General features: G+C 44.8%; 1 protein-coding gene across 3 annotated transcripts in view; it reads left to right on the forward strand.

The window, feature by feature from the left end:
• Window positions 1–14,757, forward strand: part of CILK1 (ciliogenesis associated kinase 1) — a 36,166-nt gene that overhangs the window by 12,157 nt on the left and 9,252 nt on the right. For all 3 annotated transcript variants that reach the window (XR_015768345.1, XM_088023936.1, XM_028097693.2), the window contains exons 5-10: window positions 6,056–6,188; window positions 6,809–6,980; window positions 9,033–9,200; window positions 11,698–12,018; window positions 13,887–14,077; window positions 14,195–14,343. Coding sequence is in view for 2 of the 3 variants with exons in the window: in XM_088023936.1 (XP_087880062.1) it covers window positions 6,056–6,188; window positions 6,809–6,980; window positions 9,033–9,200; window positions 11,698–12,018; window positions 13,887–14,077; window positions 14,195–14,343 (1,134 nt within the window). In the remaining variant the exon portion in view is untranslated. The remainder of the gene's footprint in view (window positions 1–6,055; window positions 6,189–6,808; window positions 6,981–9,032; window positions 9,201–11,697; window positions 12,019–13,886; window positions 14,078–14,194; window positions 14,344–14,757) is intronic.

The raw sequence follows: 14,757 nt of genomic DNA on the forward strand, positions 1-14,757 counted from the left end.
TCATTGGTAAGTGATTTTTGGAACCTTTGTAACAGTTGGTTTTTATATGGTAATCAACTTGCCTTTGTTGAAGTGCACATGTAACTCCATACTATCCCTTTCCTCGGGTAATAGAAAAAAAAAATCATCTCAAGCACTTCACAGATTTGTTTTGTTAGCTTGTTCTCACTGTGAGAAGGTGCATTCTGCCCCCAGGGAGTAGACTCCTTCGAGAGGGGAGAATAGCACTGCAGGTAGTTGCTATGGTCATAGTTCATGTCACTGAGTACTTTTCTCCCCGCAGGGAATGAAAACCTGACTCCACTTGGTGCTGATTGAGCAATGCCAAAGCTTATGTACTTTGCTGGAATTAAATAATTAATGCAAACCGTGTTCCATCCTTGACCTGCCCTTAGAAATGTCCAGCTCATACTTACTCACCGTTACCCAATCAGAAATGCCTTAGGTGGCTTGGAGGACAACGTTTTGCCCCAAGGAGTGGTTCTCTGCTTCTGTGTTTCACCACTGTCTTGCAGTGCATGACCTTGAGTCAGCCCTTGGCCTTTCTATGCATTGCTGTCCTGTTCTTCTTGATCATAAAAACACTGCAGGTTTAAATTCAGTAATATCTGTGGAACTAACAACTTCCATAGCAGGAAGGTGTGCTACATAAATTCCTCGTGTTCCGGTATTCCCTGGTTATTTCCATATATTCATATCCGGTTCATCATTAACAGAATGTGGCAGAGGGGAGAAAGCCTTCTTTGTGGCTTGATGTGTTCCTTGCCCAAGGGTTATTAATGGAAAGTAAGCACCGCACAGTTTCTGCCAGGATGAAAGAGAAAATCCCTCTGTTATTTGACTTGCATGGGGTACCCTGAAATTTAACTGAAGGTCTGTTCCCGTCTTCTGGAAGCCAAACAGTTTGAACAGAAAGATTCTTATCTTGATAGCACTTTGCTGTTGCGTGATGTCTGAATGACCCATCTGTATAGGTTCCCGTTGTGAATCAGAAGCCCAGAGGAAGAAGTGGGCTCACTGTTACAAGCTCCAGTGCACACAGCAGCAGAACACGTACCTGGCTAAGAACTGGATCAGAGCTTAGTACCACCTCCTCACAGGTGAAGTGCGTGACTAGCTTCATAAGCCTTGATTCTTACATGGAAAAAATGGAGCTGCGTATGCCTGCCCCCTTATTGGGAGGATAAGAGGATTCATACTACTCCTAATGACAAGGTCTCGTGAGGGGCCAGGCATGGCTCTAAAACCTTTACAAAATTAACACATTGCATCCTGCAAAACAAGCCCTCAAGGTTTTCTTCCCATTTTCCAGGTTAGGAAAGTGAGGCACAGAGAGGTTAAGTGACTTTCCAGACAGGGAACAAAATTGAGATTTGAAATTGGGCCACCTGACTGGTCTGCACACTTCCCCACTATGCTGCGTTGCCTCTCATATGGAGAGTATAATATTTTTGTTAAAATAGAGGTGAAAACTACATGTACACAACGTGAGGGCCTTATGGTTTTAATTACCAAGGGATAGAACTCATGGGTGTAAGGCTAATAGTAGCTAATGTGGTCATGAAAAGAACAGAGGGCTAGATCTTCTACAGACATATTCATGAACGCTTCCTAGTTATAAAGGCTTATACTCAAATACAGTGTAACAAACAGCATATGTCACCTGACAAATACAGTTTTCGTTAGTCATCTGTAAGGGTCTGTTCACAATTAGGTTTTTTCCTAGCCATTGTTCCTGATTGTTTTGGGCCCGAAATATGATCTATAGAATGTGAAGCTGCTTACACAGACACATGGGGGACCAGAATCCTCATTCTCCTCATTTTATGAGTGCATCTGTTCTGGTAGGATTAAAGAGGAGCTAGCAGCGAGGGAAAGGATGGAGCTTGACTAATGTGAGGAGGTGGTCAGTGCTCACGGGAGCATAACCTATGGTGGAAGCAAGGTGCAAAGTCCGGGGTGTAAGAGTGATGCTTGTATCATAGTATAAGTCAGTGTGATGGGATGAACTGAGCAAGGATAAGGTGCAAGTTCGTTGAGGTGGGTGTTATAGATGGTGGCAGAGGGAACTCGCCATGGCTTGGACGCTGGAAGACAAATGACTCACGATAAGGGAAAGGCCACATGAGTTTGGAAATAATAATTTAGCCCAAGTAGAGGAGAAAAGGTGTCTAAGAGGAGAAACAGCGTCAATGTGTGCTTGAGAGGACTAGAACCACAAATCAAGATTGAACTATATGGATTGAGAGGGACAGAGTCAAGCCCAAAAGTACAATGGCTCTAGCACATTTCTGGTAGGATTGTGAATAATTAACCACCCCCCACCATCACCAACCAATGACTCACTTTTCCCATCTGTTCAGTTGGAAAATGATGTTTGCCATTTCTTTTTTTCACTGGTGTGTTTTTAATGTTCTGAGTTTTTCGGAAGAGAGCCCATGGTCCCACAACTCATAGCTTTTCAGGGCCACAGGAGTTTTCCTGCATGCACTGACAAAAGATCACTCTCTGGTAACTGCTTCTGTCTTTGCACATTCTTAAGCCAATTACAAGATGGGAGCGTACAACCAGGCCTTCTGGGAGCTGGAGGGTGCTCTGAAGAACGGAGGGTCCAAACATGATGACTCAGTTATATTGAGTCTTAGAAACCACCCACTCTGGTGTGCATTGATCATCTTTATTTAATTCGTCTGATAATAAGCCATCCAAACTTGTCCACATCAGAAAATTCTTCTATTTTATTTTTTTAAAAGATTTTATTTATTTGAGAGAGAGAGAGAGAGCACAAGCAGGGGAAGCAGCAGGCAGAGGGAGAAGCAGGCTCCCTGCTGAGCAAGGAGCCCAATGTGGGACTCAATCCCAGGACCCTAGGATCATGACCTGAGCCGAAGGCAGACACTTAACCGACTGAGCCACCCAGGCGCCCCAGAAAATCCTTTTATTTTAAAGGCCATCCTTGTCTAATATTGAATTACCATTTGAATTTGCTGATAGCCTCAAATTTGGTTCTTACTATAATTTAGGTTTAATTTATCATTAATTTGGTTAGGATACTTAAGGAAGTGGTGAGAAGAAGGCCATAGGGTATATAGTGGTATGATGGCAGACTAAAGAATGAAGCAATGGAATGTTGACATACATATATTTTTTTCTTTCCATATACATTTCCATACAAACGAGATACACAGGCATATGCACACACACACATTCATATGATGTACCAATAGCAAACTCTCTGTACCCATCTCTGGTCTAATCCAGGCAGGACTCCTTTGATCTTCTCAATGCCTTGGATTATGGAAAATAGAAGCAGCCTTTGGCGGGAAGGAAGTACTTCCTCTTCTCACTTGGGGCCCTCTTGAATATGTATGATCCCTTCTGTACCTTCAGCCCCTTCTTTTTTTTTTAATTATTTTTTTATTTTTATTTTTTAAAAGATGTATTTATTTATCTTAAAGAGAGCATGAGTGGGAGGGGCAGGGGGAGAGGGAGAGTCTTAAGCAGACTCCACACTCAGCACAGAGCCCATCACAGGCCTCGATCTCACAACCTTGAGATCCCAACCTGAGCCGAAACCAAGAGTCAGACACCCAACCAACTGCGCCTTTGGCCCCTTCTATGTGCTCTGTAATTATATTTATTTTGTGCATCTTAGCCAGCCATTTGCCTGCAGACCCATCATTATGCCATAAAACTATCCATTTGGAGTGTGACCTAATACCAAGCTCTGGCGATGAACAGAGGGGAGTGTCTTTTCTTTTAAAATACTGTTGCTTTCCATGATACGTGACATCCACTGCATGTTCGGGTATAGCCACATCACAGTCACCTGCCCCTTCCTCTAGAGCAGAGAAGGTTTGGGGAATTTAGTCCTGCTGGAACTCCCCCCGTGCTGAGGACTTCCTGCCCTGAGCCCTCAGTGTCTCCCCCACTACTTCAGGGTCACGGCTCTTCTCACTTCTCAGTTGCTGTCTAGTGAGCCTTCCTGCCTCCTGGTCTTTTCTCTGTTGCCCCTGCCTACTTGGCCAAAGTAAATTTGTCAGCATTGAGTTCTTTCATGTTCCCTACAAACCTACTCAAGTCCTTTGTTCAGTCAATAAGACTATGTTATGAGACCACCATGCTCCTGCCATGGTGCTAGGCATTCGGAAAAAGTAGAATTGTGGCTTCTACCCTTAAAGTGCTCCATCTAATCATAGAGAGATTGTCAATATACCTGAAAATGGCAGAGTTCTGCTCAAGTTCAGAGGGAAGAGCCTATCATGTCTACCAGGGAAAGAACTGTCCATTTGGTTTGCTTCTGAATCCACAGAGCCTCGCCCAGTGCCTGGCCTGGAGTGGGCCCTCAGTGAACATTTACTGATAGGGTGAATGAGGGAAGAAGGCTAGCGTGATTAAAATGGCTTCCTGGAGGAGGGGAAACTCAACGTAGGTCCTGAAGGATGACAAAAATTGAGATTGACATAGATAAAAAGGAAAAAGGGTGCAACATTGTCAATGGGAATAGATACAATGAACCTGTAGGAAATGAGGAATTTTGGCTGACTGGAACATACTTTATATATCCTGGTGATAGTAGAAAATAAGTCTATCCCTTTAGGTAGACTGAAAGGAGTTCGAGCTTTTAAATAACTTTAAAGGAGCCATGGAAGGCTGTGTGTGTGTGTGTGTGTGTGTGTGTGTGTGTGTGTGTGCGCGCGCGTGTGCGTGTGTGCGTGTGACAGTGACAAGGGAAAGACAGTGTTTAAATTATCGGGAAGTGTGGAAATCCAGAGAAGCTGATTGAGGAAGGCCTGACAGCAAGGGGCAGTGGAGGGATAGGCGAGGAGAGCAAAGATTTGGGAAGGAGGAGTGAAAGGGGGCAGGAAGGATCAGATAGGAGACATTTGGGTGAGAAATAGAACATAATTCCATGACAGTTTGGGAAGGATCCAATGTAACTACAAGGAACCAGGATATCTTATCAAAGGCTGGGGAAGGAGAGATGATTTGGGAGAGGAGAAGAGTGGTTTGGGACAGGTTGATGGGAAACGGTGATATCCATCTGCTACCCCATTGGAGACGTGGGTCCAGAGAAGGGTGGGAAAGGCGTGTCAGAGAGGTAGATCTGAGCATCTTCAGCATAGAGATTGTCAGGGAATAGTGTAGCTCTTCTGTGATGGCTATTCATTCCCCCCATCATGTGCTGGTTGGGATCCAACTGTCACAACATTGATAAAGACAGCACATAACAAATAACACCATCAGCAGTGTTCACAGAGTTGTATTTCCAATTTCCGTGTTCCTTTGAGATTTAGAGTCATGCAGAATGATGTCTATGTCGGTGATGCTCTCTACAAGTGGAAGGTTTTAGGTTTTCAGAGGCATTTATCACTGATCAGTGGGTGTCTGAGCGCACCTGGAAAGTTCGCATGTTGAATATCCTGCACACACCCCCAGGGTTCTGCTGTGGCTGAGACAGACTTCCCATTTGGTGAGTTGTCTTTGCCTTCCACAGTGCATGCTGCAGGTATACCTCTACTTCTTCATTAGGCAAAGTAATAAGCATTTAACATATAAAATATTTGGTGCAACAACCCAGAATCTCAGATACGAGTAGGTCATATTCTTAAATCCCTTGTTCCTTAAACAAAAATTATAATTGTGTTTTTCTTGTGATAAAGACTCTCAACTCACAAGGCTTTTGTCTTTTGAAGTGGTTTTAATCTCAGATTCTTTCTAGCTACCTTGGGCAGTGTGGGCATGATATATATATATATGTATCCCCCCTCTTGGGTGACAGTTTCTTTTCGCAAAGTTATCTCAGCCCATAACTGAGTTTTGATATTTTAAAAGCTGTTTTCTATCTTGGAAAAAAATTACGAAGATCAGTTTCTGAATTGTTTTACATTTTGAATTCATCAGTGGGAAATGAACGAAGTCCTGTGCAGAGAGCCTTCAGTGTCATTCCAGGCTACTTTTCAAGTTTTAGATATTTATGAAAAGAGAAATACAGCTGCAAAGAGTAATGCAGAAGCAAATCTGCACTGGAATTCCTTCTCCACTCTCTCTACAGGCTTCTTCCATCGGGACTTAAAGCCTGAGAACCTCCTCTGCATGGGCCCAGAACTTGTGAAAATTGCAGACTTCGGGTTGGCCCGAGAAATCCGATCAAGACCCCCATACACTGACTATGTATCTACCAGATGGTAAATCCTCTTTCCTTAAAATTACTTAATTGCACTTCTTTTAAAATATACGTATATATCATACTGAGGATAACATTAATGTCACACATAACTAACTTTTCACTAAAGGTTTAAAAGCTTGGGCTGTAAATCCTTTCAAAAGGAGGCCCGTGATGCTTTTCCATGATATAAATAATATTTTCGTTTCAGCCCTAACTGAAGACCGTTTCCTAAAAGAGTTGTGTAGAAGATTCTCCAAAGACCTGTCTAAAAAAACCAGCTAACGACTATGCTGAAACTTTCAGACCCCAAGCATTTAAGCAGTTGGCCATGACCAAGAAGTAGCCTGCAGACAAGTTTTATATTCTCTCTTTCTCCTGTTCTCTCTTTCCTCACTCTCACTCTGTGTTTCTCAACGATGCTGTACAGCAGAGTCCTGCAGAGAAATGCTCAGTAGAAAATACCATGAAATAGAGAAGCACTACTTTATAATGGCGTGCCAAGCCATCCTGAGTCCACCTATCACACGGAACTAGATAGAAATTAGAAATACAGGTCTCTCCCAGAGAATTGATGATAGTATTTCATTTAACTTCTGGCCTGTAGCAGCACTAACCGGCAGTTCATCTCTGCCCCTCCAGGTACCGGGCTCCAGAAGTGCTCCTGAGGTCTACCAACTACAGCTCCCCCATTGACATCTGGGCGGTGGGCTGCATCATGGCCGAAGTGTACACCCTCAGGCCACTCTTCCCCGGGGCCAGTGAAATTGACACCATCTTCAAAATTTGCCAGCTGCTGGGGACACCCAAAAAGGTAATGATCCGGAACAAAAGCGTGTGGGCTGAAGCCAGCAGCTTCCCCTCCCTCTACCCGCCCCCCCTTACCCCCCGCCCCGTCCTCTCCTGCACCCCATGCAGCCTTGCCCCTTTGGATCACCTGCTGGACCTGCAGTCTTTCTCTCGACCTCAGTGGTCCTTCCCTGCCCCTTCCGCAGACGGGGCTGCCTCTGGCCCTCCTGCTCTTAATCTTAAGTACACGTGTTATAGCTCCCTCTGCTCTTCTCTCGGCCACCTCACCTCCCCTGCCGGACTTCTCTATACTCATGGCTACGACTTCTGCATCCATTCGGAAGTCTCCTAAGTGAAATCCCTCCTTGGAACTGCAGTCACACACCTAGACTACCTGTGAGATTTCCTCCCGACACCCTCACCGTCACCGTGGACCCAACATCTGACACAGATTGTGTTTGGCTGACCCCCAGCTAGCCTCCTTGCCCCGTTCCCCGTTCCTGTCCGCGCTCTCACCAGAATCCCAGCACCCCAGCCTTGAGGCTGAGTTTCAGTGTCACCCTCTCTCTCCCGTACCCTCCTTCCCCGGCCACAAATCCTGTTGAACTTGGCTGCACAGCTCTGGCCCGGGAGCCCCGCTGCCGCCAGCGGTGAGCCTCCCGCTGTGTCTGGGGCATCTTCCCAGTCCGCCTGCCCTCAAGTCCTGCCCCCAGCTTATCTTTCGCTCTGCAGCCAGACCCCCCCCCCCCAGCCAAACAGAAGCCCTGGTACGGCCCTCCCTGCTGAAAATACCCGTTGAGGCCCCACACCCCAGCCTTCACTCTTGCCGCGAATCTCCCATGTGCTCCCTGCACCGTGCTGGCGCGGCCCTGGTGGCGCCCCGCATCCCTGTGTAAATATCCCACGTGACCGAAGTCCACCCTTTTTCCAAGGCCCCTCAGTAATTTACCTCCCCTCTGCTGCTCTGCTCTCCTCTCCATTTCAGCTGTGTTCTGCGTTACTAATATCTTTATCCCTGTACATCTCTGCGCCCTGGACCATAGGCTTGTGTTTATTGGTATTAATTTTCCAGGTCCTAGCACCATTGCTCGTACAAACTAGACCCTCAAAAACATTTTAGATCATTTGAATAAATCATGAGTGCCAGCTTTTCAAGATTTCCAGAGTCTTTCGCTGGAATGTTTCCCTCCTCTGGATACCTGTACCTCTCTTGTGACCCTCATCACTTTTTTTCCTCTGTATTATTGTGTTTTTGAATAAATGTCTTATCTTCTCCTTTTGGACAGTAACATCCTTAAGGGCAGGATTTATACTGGATTATTTTCGGATACCCAACAACACTAAACATATAGTAAGCACTCAGTAGCCATCTAACTGAATAAATGACATTAGCGATACATAATGCCACTTGACCTTAAAAAAAGATAAAAGCAATTATACCAGAATGTGTTTTGTAAAATAGTAGTGTTGGAACTAGAAGGGACCTTAAAGATTATTTGCTTGTCTTTTTCTGTATTACCTCCAGAATTTAGTGGGAATGATGCATGGAACAGTGAAGAGCTTGAGACTGAGTGGAACAGCTTTCTTTATTGCAGGACTTCTCCACATGGTTATTTTGAATGATCAAGATAGGGATATCGTCCAGCACCTGGGTGGCTCAGTCAGTTAAGCATCTGCCTTCGGCTCAGGTCATGATCCCAGGGTCCTGGGATCGAGCCCCACATCGGGCTCCCTGCTCTGCAGGAAGCCTGCTTCTCCCTCTCCCGCTTCCCCTGTTTGTGTTCCCTCTCTCGCTGTGTCTCTCTTTGTCAAATAAATAAATAAATCTTTTTTTTAAAAAAAAGGGTTATAAAACCAGTTGGTGGCAAATTCAGTGTGTTTCCCACTGTTTCTCTGACTTAATGTTCTTTGTAGTTCCTCCATTAGCATCCTCTGTGTTTCATCGCATGTGGTGCCACACTGTGAGTATGAGCACGGTAATGACATGATTGCTTTTCCGTTAGGGGTACATGGGCCAGAATAGAAACTATCACAACAAGTCGGCTAAGCAAGATCTTCTGTGTCTTCCTTCTTTCAGACCGACTGGCCTGAAGGCTACCAACTCTCTAGTGCGATGAACTTCCGCTGGCCCCAGTGTGTACCCAATAACTTAAAGACCCTGATTCCAAATGCGAGCAGCGAAGCCATTCAGCTCCTGAGAGACATGCTCCAGTGGGATCCCAAGAAACGGCCAACAGCTAGTCAGGTTTTCTTCCATTTCCTTCTGTTCGATGCATTTCTTATGAAGTTCATATCTGACTCTGAATAATTCCTGTAAGTTTCATTCGGTATTATGGGTGAAAAATAGTATGAAATGCCACTAATGGTATATTATATATAAAAACATAAAATAGTTTGAAATTTACTGTATATAGTTAAAGGTTTAAACAATACAGTTGCTTTGAAAATTGGCATACAGGTTCCCATCACCACATAGGAGGAAGTGAAAATAAGCGGATATATCTACCTGTCTTTGGAGAGTGTTTTCAAAGGTATTCTCTAAGTTAAGATTACGTAGCAGTTTGCTTGTAAGGCAATACTGGTTGTCAAAAGGGAATTTGGAAAATATCTTGTGAAATCCAACTCCCTTGTTTCACAGCTGACACAGAGAGCAACAGATGAGATAGAGCTAGGATGATAAGTATTGTTAATATTTTATAGCACTTAATAGTTTGTAGATGCTTTAGTATGTTTTTATGTGATTTGAACCCTATGAAGATTCTGTGAAATCAGTGGTACTATTTTCACTCTGTAAGTGAGAAAACTGAATCTCGGAAAGCTGAAGCGATTTCCCCTAATCATTCATCCAGCAACTAGTACAGATAGTGCAACCAACGGCAGTTCGATGTTTCATACCTCCTGTTTTCTCAACTTGCCCTCCCCCCCAGGTCACTTTGACCTGGATGATGAAATGCACCCAAAGAGACACGGTAGAGCTATGGCCTCAGCCACTCCCATGCCTCTTGCAAGCCTCCCTCTGCATTAGCGTGTCTGGATCCTTCTCTGCAGCCCCCCTTGGCGGTTACATGGCTCAGAATGACAAAGGTGACCAGTTCTAATCAGAGACAATGGTTTGGCTAAACAAAAGTGACGGGGACGTTTGAAGATAGGGCTGATGTGATAGAATTTGCAAGGACCAGAGAGACGATAGTTGGGGGTTAAGGAATTATGGAAAAGCAGCTCCAAAGGCTCAGAGAAGAAAGAGCCATAATTTGGTACCATGAGACTCTGGGTGGCCGGGGTTGGAAAGCTCTCAGAAGTGCACTCCGGGGGATGAAATTCACAAATATCCTGAAGGTAGGAGAAAAGCTTTCTGACGAACCCAGTTTTTTAAAGGTTGTACCCAAGAGATGAAAAGAAAAAAATCTGTAGCAAGGAACCAAGAGAACAATGTGTACTTTTAAGCATAGCGTCAGAAAAGCTAAAAACAGCCCCAGATCAGTTTGCAAAAATGCCTGGAACTACAGAGACTTTTCAAGTTAGATGCCAGGGTCCAAAACCAGTACCAGAGTCTCCATGGTATCTCCCTCTGTGTCTACACTTACATATAATCATTATAGATGTTTATAACCCAGAGTTATTAAGAAAGGTTATGTTCTGTTTGGTGATTTCCATTCAAAAAGACTAGGGAATACAGGGAATATTTCAGAAAGAATTGTGAACCCAGCCCTTTAAGATTTATCCCCTGACTATCTGGAAAACTGGATTGTTCAGAACAACTACCAAGGTTTGTTAGTTGTTGTTGATAGCCAGGGTTTAACTTTATCACGTATTACATTCTTGGCATTCCTGGGGTAAAATACTGGCTCATTTTACACTTGATTCTTCAGACTCTTCCGGGATTATTGTGTTTGACTCTCAGTTGTTTTGGTTTTTTTCTCAGTTTTATATTATTTTTTTTTTCTTTTTATGGGCTAAGGAAATTGGCTCAGAAAGGTGAAATATTACATTTAAGACACATAGCAGGGGCACCTGGATGGCTCAGTCAGTTAAGTGTCCAGCTCTTGATTTCAGCTCAGGTCGTGATCTCAGGGTTGTGAGCTCAGGCCCCACATTGGCTCACGGCTCAGCAGGGAGTCTGCTTGAGATTCTCTCTCTCTCCCTCTCCCTCTGCCCACTGGCCTCTCTCTCCCTCTCTAAAAAAAAAAAAAGAGATATATAGCAAGTAAGTTACAAAGCCAGCATCTGACTGGGTATTATGTAAGACTGATGAATCATAGACCTGTACCTCTGAAACCAATAATACATTATATGTTAATTAATTAAATTTAAACAAACAAACTACATACCAAAAGTTAGGATTTGCCAACACAGACCAGTATTTCTATGGCTCCATGATACAATGCATATGGAAATTATTTAAATATCCTTTAAATCTTTTAATGAGGTCTCCTTACATTAAATGGAAGTTTCAAAGAAAAAAAGAAAAAAGCCAACATCTGTTGAGCCAGATACTTTTCAGAAGTAGCAAAGGTAATAGTAGTATAACTGGCTGCTTTATCCAAATAATTTTAAGTGTATACATTTTACATTTTAGATAAGGAAGATCATAAAGAGTATCATACATTCAATGCTGTTTTCTAGTTGGTTTAGGCTAAGAAGCTATAGTAAACTGGTCCCATGAAATGTAGGTCAGTGAGCCTGATGGTATTAACCTTCCTGGATAGACTTTTCTCCTAAAGCAGTCCTTTGTATTATTCCAGGCTCTTCGATATCCTTACTTCCAGATTGGGCATCCACTGGGCAGCGCCACACAGAGCCTTCAAGATTCAGGAAAAGCACAGAAGGATGTCCTGGAAAAGGCAGGCCCACCTCCTCACATCAAGCCGGTCCCCCCCACCCAGCCCCCAACCAAGCCACACCCGCGGATTTCTTCGAGACAATATCAAGCCAGCCAGCCCCCTCAGCATCTCATGTACCCCTTCAAAGCAGAGGCTTCCAGGACAGATCACCCGAACCATCTCCCGGAGGACAAGCCAAGCCCATTGCTCTTCCCATCCCTCCATACCAAGAATCCTCCGTCGGTAAGCAGGGAAGATTTGCTAGCGAGCCTTGTCTGGCCTGTTCCTCTTCTGACCCCACTGATTGTGTGAAAGATTTTCTTTTTGCAGCATGTGAAGTCTAATTACAGTGACCGTTAATTACAATAAATGTATCTTTGCAATATCGTGGAGTAGTGAAAAGAGCTTTGACCTTGGCGTTGAAGGTCTAAATTCAGATTCTGGCTGTGTCTGTTCATAGCGGTCCTGGTGGCCGGCAGCTGCGGTGTGGTGGTTGAGAGCTGCCCAGAGCGCTCACAGGGCCAGGCTCTCCAGTCTCAGCTCTGCCACTTCCTGGCTCCATGCCCCTGGGCAAGGTCCCTGGCCTCCCTGCTCCTCGCTTCCTCATCTCATCTCTGAGATAGGGATAATAATTGCATCTACCTGATAACAATTCTTTTGGGGGACTAAATGAATTAATACTCGAGAGAATTTAAAATAGTAGCTGACACTTCATCAGAACGTGATAAATGTTAGTCGTTGTTATTATTAATCCCTGTGGACTCAGTTTCCTCATCTGTAAAAGAAAGATCCTAATGCCTGTCTTGCCCGCCAGACCAGGCTGTGCATGACATTAAAAGGTCCCGCTAACTGTGAAGATGTTTTGAAAAATCACAAAGTGCCATAATAAAATTTATAGATTGTCATTCCTATGAATGCTGTTAATGCTAGGCTGTTAATTGAGCCCAGATCTTTCTCCATCTCTTGGACTGGTGCTCAAAAAATAAATAAATAAATAGAAAGAGGGCGCCTGGGTGGCTCAGTTGGTTAAGCGACTGCCTTCGGCTCAGGTCATGATCCTGGAGTCCCGGAATCGAGTCCCACATCGGGCTCCCTGCTCAGCAGGGGTTCTGCTTCTCCCTTTGACCCTCTTCCCTCTCATGCTCTCTCTCTCAAATAAATAAAATCTTAAAAAAAAAAAAAAAAGAATGAGCGTTAGATTCAATAATAACCTGAAAAGGGCATCTAGTTACCAGTATCTTTGTAATGCTGTCTGAGAGTCTGATTTTTCTGACAGCTTTATGCAGAGGCAGTATTTTTTCTGTCAACTAGTATTCATTCCCTGAGTCCCGGCTCCCAACCAACACTGAGATACTGCATGAGGTTACCAGAGTGGTATCTCTAGACTGTTCGCTCTACCCCAGCCCACAACTTTGGAAGCAGTATGTATTTGGAAATTTCCTATTGTAGCTAATTCTGTAATTAAATAGTATCCAGATCTACTAAGAAGGCAAAGAAAGCATATTTGCAGTGTTTTCGGTAAGTGGCAGGATGACTGACCTCTGAGCTGTATTCTCCTGCATCTCTGTTTATGACAGAATAAAGCATGTCCATGCTTTCAGGGATGAGGCCCGGAGGACAACCTAGCTATCCTCCCCATGTGTGAGAAGCACCTTAAATTTCTTTTCAGGGGCGCCTGGGTGATGCAGTCGGTGGTTAAGTACCCGACTCTTGATTTTGGCTCAGGTCATGATCTTGTGGTCGTGAGATTGAGTGCTGCGTCAGGCTCTGCGCTCAGCGTGGAGTCTGCTGATGCTCTCTCTCCCTCTCCCTCTGTCCCTTCCCTCTCTCTCACTCTGTCTCTCAAAAATAAATCTATTTTAAAAAAATTTCTTTTTAAAAATCCTTATCTTGCACAGCTGAGTGTCCCCCTAGGATGCCAGTGGCTGTGAGGTGTGCAGGAGAGGTGAGAGACAGAGGCCCAGGAACATACTTCCCATGGTTGCATGTTGAGAATGATATGTCCCTGGATCCTCCTTTTCATCACTGAGGAAATTTGGAATGCGGATTACTCATGGGTGAGCTCCATTAATACCAAGTATGACTTTATCCCCCACTCCTTGGATGCACAGAAAACGCTAGCTGGCCTGGAACACAAAAATGGGGAGATCAAGCCCAAGAGTCGGAGAAGGTGGGGGCTTGTGTCCCGGTCGACAAAGGATTCCGATGACTGGGCTGACTTGGATGACTTGGATTTCAGTCCGTCCCTCACCAGGATTGACCTGAAAAACAAGAAGAGACAGAGCGAGGAGACTCTCTGCAGGCAAGTGTGCACCTCGGCTCTGTACACAGATCGAGTCTGGGGTTTGCGAAATGATCTGTACCTCTCTCATGATGCTTTCCATCTCATGCTGATCTAAGCCATGTTCCCTTGCTTCAGATTTGAGAGTGTTCTGGACCTGAAGCCCTCTGAGCCCGTCAGTACAGGCAACAGCGCCCCCACCCAGACCTCCTATCAGAGGCGAGACACACCAACCCTGAGGTCCGCGGCCAAGCAACACTACCTGAAACACTCGCGATACTTGCCTGGTAATAGAAATGCTTGCCTTTACTTTCATCCTCAGAAACCATTTCCCCGGAATCACGTATTCACAGAGATTCTGTTTTGAAAGGCAAGTGCCCAGGGCCTTCTAGAACTTCAGAACTGGTAGGATTATAGAAATATTTGCTGAAGCCCAGGCCTCACATTATGTATGTATAGTTGCGTAAGAAAAAATGTTGTGGTGGAAACTGGGTCTGGCCCCCCAGGAGGGAGGAACTGGTGGTGAGAGCCAGGGGGCACGCCTGAGGCCCCTGCACCAGACCAGGGTTAGGAACAATGACCAGTCCTATGTACTCTCAGGAGATCAGGGTAGGCGCTCAGTCACACCACCTGGCAGTATTACAGGGGATAAGTGTACATGCTCTAGTTTGATGGGTGCACAAGCCTCCCTCCAGATTCTC

Source organism: Eumetopias jubatus, unplaced genomic scaffold (genome assembly GCF_037043125.1).
Source record: "Eumetopias jubatus isolate StellerSeaLion01/CBP00866 unplaced genomic scaffold, mEumJub1_p1.0 scaffold_6, whole genome shotgun sequence".
Classification (NCBI taxonomy): Eukaryota; Metazoa; Chordata; class Mammalia; order Carnivora; family Otariidae; genus Eumetopias; species Eumetopias jubatus.